Source organism: Gigantopelta aegis, chromosome 8 (genome assembly GCF_016097555.1).
Source record: "Gigantopelta aegis isolate Gae_Host chromosome 8, Gae_host_genome, whole genome shotgun sequence".
NCBI lineage: Eukaryota > Metazoa > Mollusca > Gastropoda > Neomphalida > Peltospiridae > Gigantopelta > Gigantopelta aegis.
In genome coordinates, this window is record NC_054706.1 from 18,040,204 (window position 1) to 18,053,714 (window position 13,511).

General features: G+C 40.6%; 1 protein-coding gene across 1 annotated transcript in view; it reads left to right on the forward strand.

Moving 5' to 3' along the window:
- The first annotated feature begins 935 nt into the window (after nt 1-935).
- LOC121379519 overlaps nt 936-13,511 on the forward strand; it is a 29,860-nt gene continuing 17,284 nt past the window's right edge. The window contains exons 1-8 of the mRNA XM_041508164.1: nt 936-1,007; nt 3,226-3,384; nt 4,197-4,345; nt 5,266-5,419; nt 7,448-7,609; nt 7,884-8,003; nt 11,223-11,348; nt 13,140-13,298. Coding sequence (XP_041364098.1) covers nt 1,004-1,007; nt 3,226-3,384; nt 4,197-4,345; nt 5,266-5,419; nt 7,448-7,609; nt 7,884-8,003; nt 11,223-11,348; nt 13,140-13,298 — 1,033 coding nt within the window. The 5' untranslated portion in view covers nt 936-1,003. The remainder of the gene's footprint in view (nt 1,008-3,225; nt 3,385-4,196; nt 4,346-5,265; nt 5,420-7,447; nt 7,610-7,883; nt 8,004-11,222; nt 11,349-13,139; nt 13,299-13,511) is intronic.

The following is a 13,511-nucleotide window of genomic DNA, read 5'->3' on the forward strand; positions in this document are numbered from 1 at the left end:
GTGAAGACACACCAAAAAGCCGTGTTAATAACAAGTCACGTGATTAAAATTACTTCTACAGACATCATTACCAAGAGCTGTACGAATGACGTCAAAACAACTGGCGCGATCACGCAATGACGCTTGCCCCACCCATATCAAGAAATGAACCTATAAAATGCCGTCTAAATCGGTTGCAAGGCTTAAAGTTACGTTCCTGAGTTTGAAATGTTCTCGACTAAGAGAGACTTTTTGACGACTGTAATTACATATCAAATATATTTTTCTGCATAAAATATTAGTGGCTGTATATTAAACGTGTTTCTGATCGTTCTAATATTTGTACTAGGTTAAATTTCATTTTATTTCCTAAAAACTATTTTTCCGTACGTACGGAATTATTTGAAGACAAAATCCAGTTTGGGCTTCTTGCAAATATTAAGACGACCAAAAACACATTGAATATACAGACACTGATATTCTAAACAAGAAAATATATTTAATATACAAGTTTAATCGTAGAAATATTTTATTAGTCGGAAACACACAATGCAGCAAACTCGGGAATGTCCCTTTACGTTTCTTCAGAAATAAGAACGGGCTCCGCTTCGCTCCGCCCCTTCTTATTTCTGAAGAAACATCTTAATGCATTATAACCTACACTAAAACAAACAATCAAACAAACAAGCAGTCTATCACTTACCTCTATACATAGGTCCACTTATCTCCTGTAGAAAATACTGCTACAGAACAACACAGTAGTTAGCAGTCATCAATAGGTAGACCACGCACATTAAAAATAAATATGATTATAAATGTCAAACAGCGATTCTGTTCTTATATTTCTGAAATTAATCGGTATTCTGAAGAATGTACGTAGTATCGCTTTGACATCAATAAGCATATTGAAACTAAACGTCATAGCATTGTTGACGTCACATCAAAGAAATTTTAATGTTTTAATGGTAACGTTTCCGGCAATTGTCGTGTAAATTAATGGAAAATGTCAAAATACCATTAAAATATGGGTGAGTGTCTAACAGGTATACGCGGAATAGACTACTTTCGTGTTACAATTTTCGACAGCAATCTTAGATTTATTAATTTCCAAAAGTGTTTTTTTCTGCTAAAAGATCAGGTCTATAGCAAACAAACTGGAGTAGACCATAAACAACATTAGTTTTCTTTTTGCCGTTCTTCGATACTCGCTATTGGCGACATATACTTTAATATTATAAAATGGCACTTGATGATAATCGTTGATAGCAGTAACATAATTTAAAAAAAAAAAAAAATGTATTCAAATGAATGAAGTGGATCAGCAAACAGGCTACATAAATGCCTCTCCTCGAGATGATGTCACAGAGGCGGATCTAGGGGTTGGGGCAGGGGCCCGCCCCCTACATTTTGTGAGTTGTAATTTTATTATATATTAATTTTAATTGGGTTTTTTACGATCCTTCTCCAGACCTCCCCCAAAGTTCCCTTGGCATTCCGCATCATGTCATTGGGCCCCCTAAAGAGATTTTCTGGATCCGCCACTGTGTTACATACCCGGTACTGCATACAACATTGCCAAACTATCATTTCAGCGATTACATACAAACTACAAATACTGGGTTGGGTATTAAACATACAGTACACATATTTAGACATTTGGAAATGATGTAACATACATGTTTATTACAACTGACGATGTGGTTGTATTTCCCATAAATAGTAAATGTTCTAATATGGTGAGGCGAACTTACAACTTTAAGTTCAATTTATTTTTCATTTATGACATCAAATTACCAAATGGGGCGGGACGTAGCCCAGTATTAAAGCGTTCGCTTGATGCGCGGTCGGTCTAGGATCGATCCCCGTCGGTGGACCCATTGGGCTATTTTCGTTCCAGCCAGCATTCCACAACTGGTGTAACAAAGGCCGTGGTATGTACTATCCTGTCTGTGGGATGGTGCATATAAAAGATCCCTTGCTGCTAATCGAAAAGAGTAGCCCATGAAGTGGCGACAGCGGGTTTCCTCTCTCAATATCTGTGTGGTCCTTAACCATATGTCTGACGCCATATAACCGTAAATACAATGTGTTGAGTGCGTCGTTAAATACAACATTTCCTTCTTCTTCTTTAAATTACCAATCTAATTAAAATTAGCTCCACTATTATATGTTGATCTAACAGCAGCCAGTTGGAGCTCATGTCCACCAATCAAAACCTTACTTGCAGAATCATGCCAGTGATTTAAAAATAATTTGAAAACATTCCGAAATATCCTGAGGGTATACATGTTTCGTGTGAATTACGAATGCCTTAAAACATGTTTTATTTTATAAAATAAATAATTTGTAATGTAAAACTGAAGACTGATTTAGTTTTTAGTTTTTTTTAATAAATAAATAATTTGTAATGTAAAACTGAACACTGATAACCCATCCCGTACGTATTGGTATCGTTCGCTGTACTGCGGCCACTAAAATAGACTCGCCCGATATTTTTAGAATTTGTATGCTCCCAAATAACGTTAGAAAAGGCGAAGTGTGATTGGTCAATATTTAAATTAATATTTACAGACGAAATGTTACTTGGACATTGGAGACTACTGATTAAAATTAGTTCTACTGGTCTAAATAAGGCATTCGTAATTCACATGAAACATATCGTATACCCTCAGGATAATTCGGAATGTTTTCAAATTATTTTTAAATCACTGGCATGATTCTGCAAGTAAGGTTTTGATTGGTGGACATGAGCTCCAACTGGCTGCTGTTAGATCCACATGTAATAGCGGAGCTAATTTTAATTAGATTGTTAAATTACCAACCGACTGGTGACTATCCGGTCTACTGTTATTTATAGCTACGCAGCTTTTACTTATTATACATGTATATTCAAAATATCATCAATTAGTGAGATTTGGAGCATATGTATAATGTATCCAACGAGAACTGAATTTGCATTACGTAAACACGAATGTATTTTAGTCGGTATGGATAGGTATATAAAAAAAAAAACTCCACCCAGTAATGTAATGCACTGACGGATCTAAGAAGGGAGTCGTGTGGGCTAAACAATTTTTTGTTATAATTTTATTATTATTTAAAAAATGTTACGTTTGGACAATGTGAAGAATCCCTTCCGGGATGTTTGTGACCTTTGGCCACCTGCCATTGGAGCCCCCCCCCCCCCCCCCCAAATGGAGTTTCTAGGTCCGCCACTGTAATGTATAAATGATGCTTGCATTGCAGACACGTACCAAAATAGCTGTCGCATCAAGTTCGGGAAGGGCGACAAGCAGGTGACGCACAATGGCAAGAGGGGAGAAGTGTTCACCGTGGACAAGTACCCGTGTCTCAAGTGGGTGTGTGTGGGCCATGGGAGGCTCCGCATTATCAAGAGACTGAGTGGTGAGTACTCGTCGTTGTCCACGGCCGTGCCTGGTCTAAAATAGCTCAATGTATTTAAAAACATCGTGACAGTCTTGTTCTGTCGTGTTAAAGCAGGTAACAGTTTACAAACGTTGTAACTAAAGTTCTCCGTGTTGTCTACGGCCGTCTAAAAATAACCAGAGCTTGTCTTGATAACCATTACTTCTCAGACGAACGTGCGTTTTTAGAATTATGAAATGTGCATTTTAGAATATTGCAAAAACCCGGATGATCAGAACCATTTCAGGTGTATAAAAATGAATATTCTAAATGATAAAATGTATGTAGTTCTAATTTAAATGTCAAAAACGGTTTTAATGGTGAACAATACGTCGTAGTGTTTAAAAATCAGGGTCTGTTACTTTAACATTCAGTATATCAAAGGTCGTGGTATGTACTACCCTGTCTGTGGGATGGTGCATATAAAAGAACCCTTGCTGCTAATTGAAAAAGAGTAGCCCATGAAGTGACGGCAGCGGGTTTCCTCTCTCTATATCTGTGTGGTCCTTAACCATATGTCTGACGCCATATAACCGTAAATAAAATGTGTTGAGTGCGTCATGAAATAAAACAATTCTTTTTTTTTAACGTTCATTTAGTTCTTGTTTGTCGGGCACCAAAATTGGTGGCCGTCATTTAACGCAGAAATTACAATTGAATAAAAGGACAAAAATAATTATCCCCCCCCCCCCCCCCCCCCCCCCCCCCCCCCCCCATTCTCCTATTCCTGACCATGCTCACAATATCATCATCGCCATCACTGACACACCATCGTGATGAAATCTTTCTAGGTTGTATGGACCGCGTGACTAAGAAGTGCATCAAGTACCAGTGGATGAACGGGGTGAAGTGCGACAAGCGGATCTGCCGAATCAGCTTCCGGTGGTCCAAGATTTCCAACAACTGGAAGCTGCAGTACGGCATGGTTACGTCATGGAAGGTCTGGGCTAGAATAGCTTTTACTCTCTTTAGGTTTGGGTTTTTTAAATTAATTAATTTAAAAATTTTTTTTATTGTTTTTGATATTCTTTTCTAACATGTTTTTGTTTGTCTTTTGGGTGGGGGATTTGGTTGTGGATGTGGGGTTGGCAACCGTTGGGGTTAGGGGAGAGGGTATGTTTTCCTTTGGGTAATTTTTTGGGTGGGTGGTGGCGGGGATTTTTTGTTGTTTGTCTTTTGTTTTATTGAGGGATGGGGAGAGGGAATTGGTTGTGGATGTGGGGTTGGCAACCGTTGGGATTAAGGGAGAGGGTTTGTTTTCCTTTGAGTAATATTTTGGATGGGTGGTGGTGGGGCCTTTTTGTTTATCTGTTTAGCCTGTTTGTTTGCTTTTGTTGTTTTGGAGGGTTTTTCTTTGTTTATTATTATTTTATTTTTTAAAATTATTTTTGTTTTGTTTTGTTTTGTTGATGTTTGTTTTGTTGTCTTTTTGTTATAGTTGTTTGCATTTTAAGATTTAAACCACTCACAGAACATTTTAAAATTAGCAGATTTTATGATAGACACGTGTATAAACATAATGACAGATGACGACAAGGGAGGTCTGCGATGTTGTAAGGACACGCTTCACAGAAGATGGGGGCGAGGTGTAGCTCACCTAGTGTAGCCTTTGCCCGAGGTGTAGATCCTTATAAACGCTGGTGCCCCTCCTTAGAAACATTTCCGCATCCGCTCCTGATGTAGTGGGTCGTTCTTATTATGCACCAGGGAACTAATTCACAAAGGTCTCTTAGGCTCTGCTAGACAACAGAGCATCCTCTTTGTAAGTCTTTTAGCACTGCACTGCGAGATCGCAAAGTTGCAAGTTTAGTGAATTAGGCCCCAGGTTACTAAGATCACGTTATAATATTATGTTCACAGAAGCGGTTGGTGACCTGCGAGCACGAGGGGAAATGCTACAAACCCGACGAAGAGATTCGCAATAAGAAGGATTGTACGTTCTCCAAATGCGTCATTCTTCCTCCACGATGGCCTAGGTTCAGCAGGACGGTAAACTGGATCCCATCTCGTGCAGGTACTAACTTACGGATATAGCGACCTGACACTAAAAGTAATTACCGTTTCAGCCAGTGCACCACGACTAGTCAGTGTTTCTGCCAGAAAGAACATTTTGGGTATGGTGCGATGGAATTGAATGCAACCACAGTCCTCAGGGGGTGTGGGGGACCTCCCCCAGAAAGAAAATGGGTTAAGTTTAGGGTTAGGGTTAAGAATATCATACAGTAATGATAAGAGTAATTAAGTTTGTCAAAAAGTTAACTTAAAACGAAATTGGGTATGGCGCCATACTCGTTTTACCCTCTGTCAGAAACCATGCAGTAGTATATCAAAGGTCGTGGTATGTGCTATCCTGTCCTTAGGATCGTGCATATAATAGATCCCTTGCTACAAATAGAAATATGTAGTGGGTTTCCTCTCTAAGACTATATGTAAAAATTACCAAATGTTTGATATCCAACAGACGATGATTAATAAATCAATGTGCTCTAGTGGTGTCCTTAAACAAAACAAACTTCTTCTAAATGTAATTATGTTGAGTTGGATAGGGGAGGAACGCTTTAAGAATAACGTAAAACATTATAAATATAACAGACAGACCAATATGAAATGAAACCAATCTTCAGTGAGTTTATAACATATAGTTTGCCATTTGTTATAAAACTATACATCAGCATATATTTCTTTGGAAACAATGAATGAATGAATGAATGAATGAATGTTTAACGACACCCCAGCACGAACAATACATCGGCTATTGGGTGTCAAACTATGGTAATGCAAACAAATAAGGTGATGATCAACATCAATATAAAAATTCAAGATTTAACTAAAAACAGTGTAAAGAACTGTGCAAAAATACAAATATCACAGATAGATACTGACTTTTACTCAAAATTTCTATTTGTGCTGTATTGGCCTTTCTCAAAGAGAATGTTACACCCCTGCACCACGGTGAGGTTACAGCACGCGCAGGAGTCTTAGGAAACAAGTAGTTAAGTTATCTTATTTCGAATATTCTGTAGTTTTACGTTTGTTTAAGATAAACAACAGTTACTGTAAATTTGCTATCCTGCACTCGCTTAGTAACACTCTTGTGCGGGAGAGACGTGGCCCAGTGGTAAAGCGCTCGCTTGATGCGCGGTCGGTTTGGGATCGATCCCCGTCAGTGGGCCCATTGGGCTATTTCTCGCTCCAGCCAGTGCACCACGACTAGTACATCAAAGGTCGTGATATGTGTTATCCTGTCTATGGAATGGTGCATATAAAAGATCCCTTGCTGCTAATCGAAAAGAGTAGCCCATGAAGTGGCGACAGCGGGTTTCCTCCCTCAATATCTGTGTGGTTCTTAACCATATGTCCGACGCCATATAACCGTAAATAAAATGTGTTGAGTGTGTTGTTAAATAAACCATTTCCTTCACTCCTGTGCCTGATTAAAAAAAAACTTGCACAGTTTTGTATCCACCGAGTTTTCTTTTTACCAAGAACTATCAAATCAAAAATAAATAAATAAAATTGAGTGAACCAAGATTACTTTCATTGCATCTGGTGTATTAAACATCGTGGTATGAGATATCATGTGTTATAAAGATATTTAATCCTCTAGTACCAGTATGGAAGCTTAGATAAAAACTTTAGCCTGGTTCCTATAAGATATGTAACAGACGCAGATCTGCACAGACACTGCGACACATCACATTATATCTGCTTGAAGTGACTTTTACAGATCTGATCCAACGCAGTTGAGGTTTTTACTTGTCACATATAATGCCCCACATCTGGTACACTAAATGCCGTTGTATGTGCTGTCATGTCTTTGGGAAAGTCCATATAGAAGATTCATTTCTCCTAAAAATAATAATAAAAAAAAAAAAAAAAAAAAAAAAAGTAGCGGGTTTCCTCAGACGACTACCTGTGAGAATGACGAAACATTTAACCTCTAATACCCTATGATTAGTTCTAGTGGTGTCGTTAAACAAAACAAACTCACACTCGCTGTATAACCAATCTGTTCTTTTGCTGTCGTTGTTGAATCTTACAGGATGCACCGTGAACGATGTTTGTTACGATAACGGAGAGAAGTTTAAAAGAGGTTGCAACGAGTACCAGTGTAACGGGACGGTGACCATGATCGAGACGCAGTCACCAACAGGACGCCATTACCAGTTCAAATCCACCGTCAAGGTGGAACCCCTTTCATCAGGTATTCCTTATAGATCGCGAGTCACTACCCAACAAAAGACCGAGCTATCTGCTACCCTGTTAGGGCAGTAGGAACGATATCTGGATACAATCGATCGATGGGGATACAAGCTTTTACCATTATTTATATAGAGTAGAACCCAAAAACCGTACATTTTCATCCTCGAGTGGGGAGGTGAGGCTGGATTAATTATTGTATTTAAATGGCATAAAACACAAACTATTTGACAGTAAACTGAGACCAGTCTCGTTAAAGTGATGGTTTGTATTGGCAGGTTGTTCGAAACCAGGTGGCGGATGTGTTGGTGTTGGAGAATCGTACACTCACAGCAAGTGTCTGGAACTAAAGTGTAACAAGAAAGGGAACTCGTACATGTTGGGACTCGATAAAGAAGGTAATCTCTCTCTCTCTCTCTCTCTCTCTCTCTCTCTCTCTCTCTCTCTCTCTCTCTCTCTCTCTCTCTCTCTCTCTCTCTCTCTCTCTCTGTGTGTGTGTGTGTGTGTATATATATTTAAATACGTATTTATTATTATCCACAGATTACAATTATAACGTTAGTGACTAAAACACCTATCAGTAGGCTCGAGAATACTTTTAGGCACCTTTGCCTACCTGCAACATATCCTGGAGTAGACCACACCATCCACTGAACACTACGATTTTACCTAGCCTTAAATAACCAATACAAAGCAGCGATAGGGTTAAAACAAAGTACCAGACTACATTAGTATAGTCTTCTACCACAATTTTTTAAATCCAAAAAAAGATACTTATTCCCTTTCTTGTTTTGGGAGCGGTGACAACTACCAAAGAGAACAGTTTCTTCTTACTACATGTATATTAGTCTGGGACGGCCTTAACTCCGGTGCAAAAACAACAACAACAGCAGCAACAACAACAAAAAACCTTCTGCTCCGTCGCCCAACGCCGCCCATCCGAGGAAGAAGACTGGATCGGAAGATGCGCCAGCCCCGGATGCTCCAGCTTCACCCACAATGGACCAGGACGACTTGAACACGGCCATCTGTGACACGCCGTACCAGCGACCAACTCCACCGGCCCCTACTTCAGCGTTTCCGGCTGTGTCGCCGATTTTACAGGCGACACACGTTGAGACGCAGGCCCGGAAGACGGCTGTTGTGAAGCGGAAGGCAACCACTCCCCCGAGTGGCCACCAAGCCAAACTAAGCCAACCATCACAGCCGCCGAAACCAGACATTGGACAAGTTGAGCAATGGTCACTGCAGTCCGGCCGTCTCCAACAGCGCTACGCTCAACTTGTCAAGCTGATCTTAGAGGACGTCCGCAAGCTCATCAGCACTTTTTCCAAATTCCGCCCACCTCAAACTTACCCCCCCCCCCCCCTCCCATCCTATGCCGGAATTGGTCACTGGCGAAGTCAGAGGCTAAGTCCGGGGTAGGCGTGCCTGAACCTTCATTGGATATGGGCAAGTAAAAACAGTTCCCATTCTCATAAGTTCTTCTGTTGCAACCAGTACACGATGGCAGAGTGAGGATGATCTTATATCTGCCGTATTCAATTTACCAACCGTCCTAGAACATACCACTGCAAGTGGGAGACAGGGACAGGGATATGTTAGGTGTAACTGTGCTGGTCCTAAGAGATGCGAGTCCAATCGTTGAAAATGTTTTAAAACTAAAATTCAATGTTCCAGCCGTTGTCATGGTAGCCTTGTGTGCAAAAACAAGTGACCTTTCTATACCAATATGTTACTTTCATGATTTGACATGGACTACTTGTTAACATTCAACTTCATCTTCATGTACAACTTCTTAAATGATTTAATTTGAATTTAAATAAAGCGTTACATTAGGACTTGAGTGGTGTGGTATTATAGATAGCACTTTAGTCATTTGGCGTAATGGCTGGTCATGATTTTCAGTCATTTCGTGAAATGCCTGGAATTTTCAGTCATTTCGCGTATTTGCCTGGTGGTTACAGGCACTTTGTGAAATGACTGATTTGTTTAGGCATTACGTGTAATGACTGGTTTCACAGATTGACTGTAACATATACACGATGGCCGTTGTTGTATTTATTTTATTTATTTATTTATTATTATTATTATTATCATCATTTTTTTTTTTATTATTATTATTATTATTGTTGTTGTTGTTGTTGTTGTTATTATTATTATTATTATTTTTTTATTTTTTTTTTTTTGGGGGGGGGGGGAATCCCAGTGTAAGACCACCACACCCCATCTTAACTTTCCCGTGATAAATACGGGTTCCATATACAGTGGAACCTCGTTAGTCCGGACAGTATGGTTATTGAAAAAAACGTCCGGATTAACGAATTTCCGGATTACTGAAATGTACGTGATGAGTAATCTCCCTTGATTCACAAACAAACTAAAAACGACACATTTGATTTTTTGAACCAGACATTTCTTCAACCAGTTTTGTGTCTACTATTCAGTAGTGTACTGCCAGGTGCTTGTCTTAAAGTTAGAATATGCGATTAAATAAAATGAAATACTGTTTAAAACATGTTACATTGTTGATACTAAATGTTTGATTACTAGCGACAACAAGTTTTAAATTTTATTAGTCGTACCGGTTAATGTTGTAAATCTAGGCCACGTGGTTGAGTTCATTTCCACGAAGTGGGTACGTTGTTGAGGAATGCATATTGTTTCTCACTTGTATACAATCATTATTAGTTTAAAGTTTTTACGTTTAAAGATTATATTTTAAACATATAAAATGGCGAAATTATAATTCATTTCTGCTATATCTACTGATATAATACTAGCGCCGACATGATACATCCCTCCGCCCCTAGCACATAAATATAACTCTCAAAACCGGCGTGAAACTGAATGAGCATTGTTCCACTTGTGAAAGAGTCGCGAGCCAGTGTTTTGATAGCAATAACATATAAAGACGTTTCCTTTGTCTTTATTTTGGGTGACTGGCAATACTCTTGAGTTGCACACCAAAACAATTATGAACAGTATTCAGTAATAAATCATACAGGTAAGTTAGGAGGGTAGTTACAAAACGAGGTCATGGGGTACCGTAGGGTATGATCAAGAGTTACCCACTTTTAAAAATAAAATACTCTTTTTTTTTTCTTCATAAAATAAAACAGCCAGTCTGGTCATAGATCAAAGAAATTATATTTTAAAAAACATCAAACACTTGTGAACACTTGTGCTCTATCTGACTAACACTAAACAGACACAGGTGAATGGTTAAATAAACTGCGGTGTGAAACCCCGTGCTGCCATTTTATCTCTGTCGATTCCTTGAGCGTTAATTGGCGGATTACTTTTATGTTCAATCAGTGGCGACCGGTCAAACGAAGCCATTTGCCTTTACTTCTTACATTTGGTTCAGAATTATGACCGTCCGGTTCCGGAAGCTGAATATCCGGATTACCGAATAACTTTACTGGGTAGTCGTTTCGTTTTGTGATAAAACCGTCCGTAAGGTGAGGTTTCCGGAGTAATGGAGTCCGGACTAACGAGGTTCCACTGTAGTCATAATATGTTATTTTGTAGGTGGTTACAAATAATTAACTTAGCAATGCATTAAAAACGTACACAACAGACTAACGGCAGTGTAAGGAATGTTACATTTTCAGGGTGTCCCCTCAATGACGGCACGTGTTTGGATGTAGGGAAGACAAGAGAGAGTCGGTGTTACAAACGCACGTGCAAGAAGACTACTGTGGGAAGATCAATTCAATTTTCTGTTGCACTGGAAAAAAGTAAGGCGTAACAAGATTAATAATGCCTCGGTCACATATGATGCTGCCGCCGCACGGTTCTGCGGTCTGCGGTTTGTAGATGGGATTTTTACAAATCGTACGGCTTTGCGGGCTGCGGAAGCAGTGTTCACAAATGTTACGGGGTCCGCACGGCAATCGTAAAAGTCATGAAATCAAAATGCGTGAGGAGACCGCAAGGCGCTAGTTAACAAACCGCGAGGCGCCCTCACGGCGACCGCAAGGCAATCGCAAGGCGCCCGCACGGTTGTTGCGGCCGCCGCAAGGGCGTAGTGAGGCCGCCGAAAGGATCTGCCTCAGTCGTAATCTCAGGTGTGCCAAGCGCAATTTCTGTGGTGAAATCAACGCCATCTTGACGATATGTCACAGCAGGCAATATATACCTCTTCAGAAAGATGATCGAACGGCGGCCGCCAACTCTACGGTTGCCGTTAGGCCATCGTACGGCAGCCCTGAAGTCACTGCACAGCCGCCGTACGATAGTTAAAGTATCGTACGGCCATCTCACGGAGGCCGCAAGACCACCGTACGGTGACAGTAAGGAGGCCTCACGGTTGTTGCGGCTGCCGTACGATTTTCTAGGCACACCAGACAGAGTAAAAAACGTGGCCACCGTACAGTGACCTTGCGATACTACATGCGGCGGGGTTGCGGCCTACGGCCTTGCGATTTCCGAAAAAAAGTTTAAAGTCAAATTAAAAAAATCGTAAGCCCCTGCGACAAGCAAAAAACCTTGAGATCGTCTCACGGCTACCATATTCTTCCGTGCGGCCACCGCACGGTTATGGCAATTTTGGGGACTTACGGCCGCCGCCAACACGCCGCAGGCCATTTGTGACCAAGGCATAACGCACAGAGAGAGAGAGAGAGAGAGAGAGAGAGAGAGAGAGAGAGAGAGAGAGAGAGAGAGAGAGAGAGAGAGAGAGAGGAGATTTAACCCAGTTGATAAAACACTGGCCTGAGATGCTTAGGTTGTAGGATCGAACCCCATCAGTGGACCCATTATTAGATTTTTTAAGGGAGGTAGGGAAACAAACAAATAGACAGACATAGACAGACATAGACAGACGGAGCAACGCAGTGGGAGGGAGACAGAGAGAAGTAATAGCATGATCTAGTGATCAGAATATTTGCAAATGACTTCAGTCAACGTACGTTTAGGGACAAAATACAGCCATGCATTTTCAGGCAATAGTTTGTTTGTGTTACTGCGACTTTAAGAAACTGAATGTACTTCACATCGCCAAACTTAATAGCCTAACGATTTTGCATTTTATAAAAACTATCTGTCTGTCTGTGATCTGTTGCTGAAACGATCTATATCTGGAGTGAGGGTACAATATAATTATTGTGGAGGGGCACAACATATCTAGTGAAGGACACGCCCCCCCCCCCCCCCCCCCCCTTCTTTCTTCAGTAGGTTTCCTTTATCTTGCTTTAGGCTGATGTTAGTATACTGGTATATGTTTGTCTGTGTGAATTCCTCGACTGACGTTTCATTCCAGAAAATACTCCACAACTGGTGTAACAAAGGCCGTGGTATGTACTACCCTGTCTATGGGATGGTGCATGTAGAGGATCCCTTGCTGCTAAAGGGAAAGAGTAGTCCCATTACGTTGCGGCAGAGGGCGTACCTCTCTCATTATCTGTGTGGTCCTTAACCATATGTCCGACCCCATATAACCGTAATTAAAATGTGTTGAGTGCGTTGTTAAATAAATCATAACATTCCTTCCTTCCTTCCTCCCCTTGACTGGCTGATTTCTCTTGCAGCTTCGGGCTGTTCTAACTACTGGGACAAGACAGACATGAAGTGCTATGGCGAGGGCGACCAGTTTAACCCTCCGGACGAATGGGCAAAGAAAGTGGGATGCACCAACGGAGCTGTAGCTACGTGCAAAATGGAAAATAACAAGTTGAAGCTGTCTGCAGGTAATGGAGGAATTGATGAACGAACGAACCATTGGAAAATACACATCGGCCACAAAGTGTCAAACAAAGGATTATACACACACACACACACACACACACACACACACACACACACGTATATAGGAGGGTAAGTCAAAAGTAAAGGCAAATTGTATGTATCTCGTGTCAGAACAAGTTCCCAAGGACATCATATCTCGTTCTATATTGTTAGAA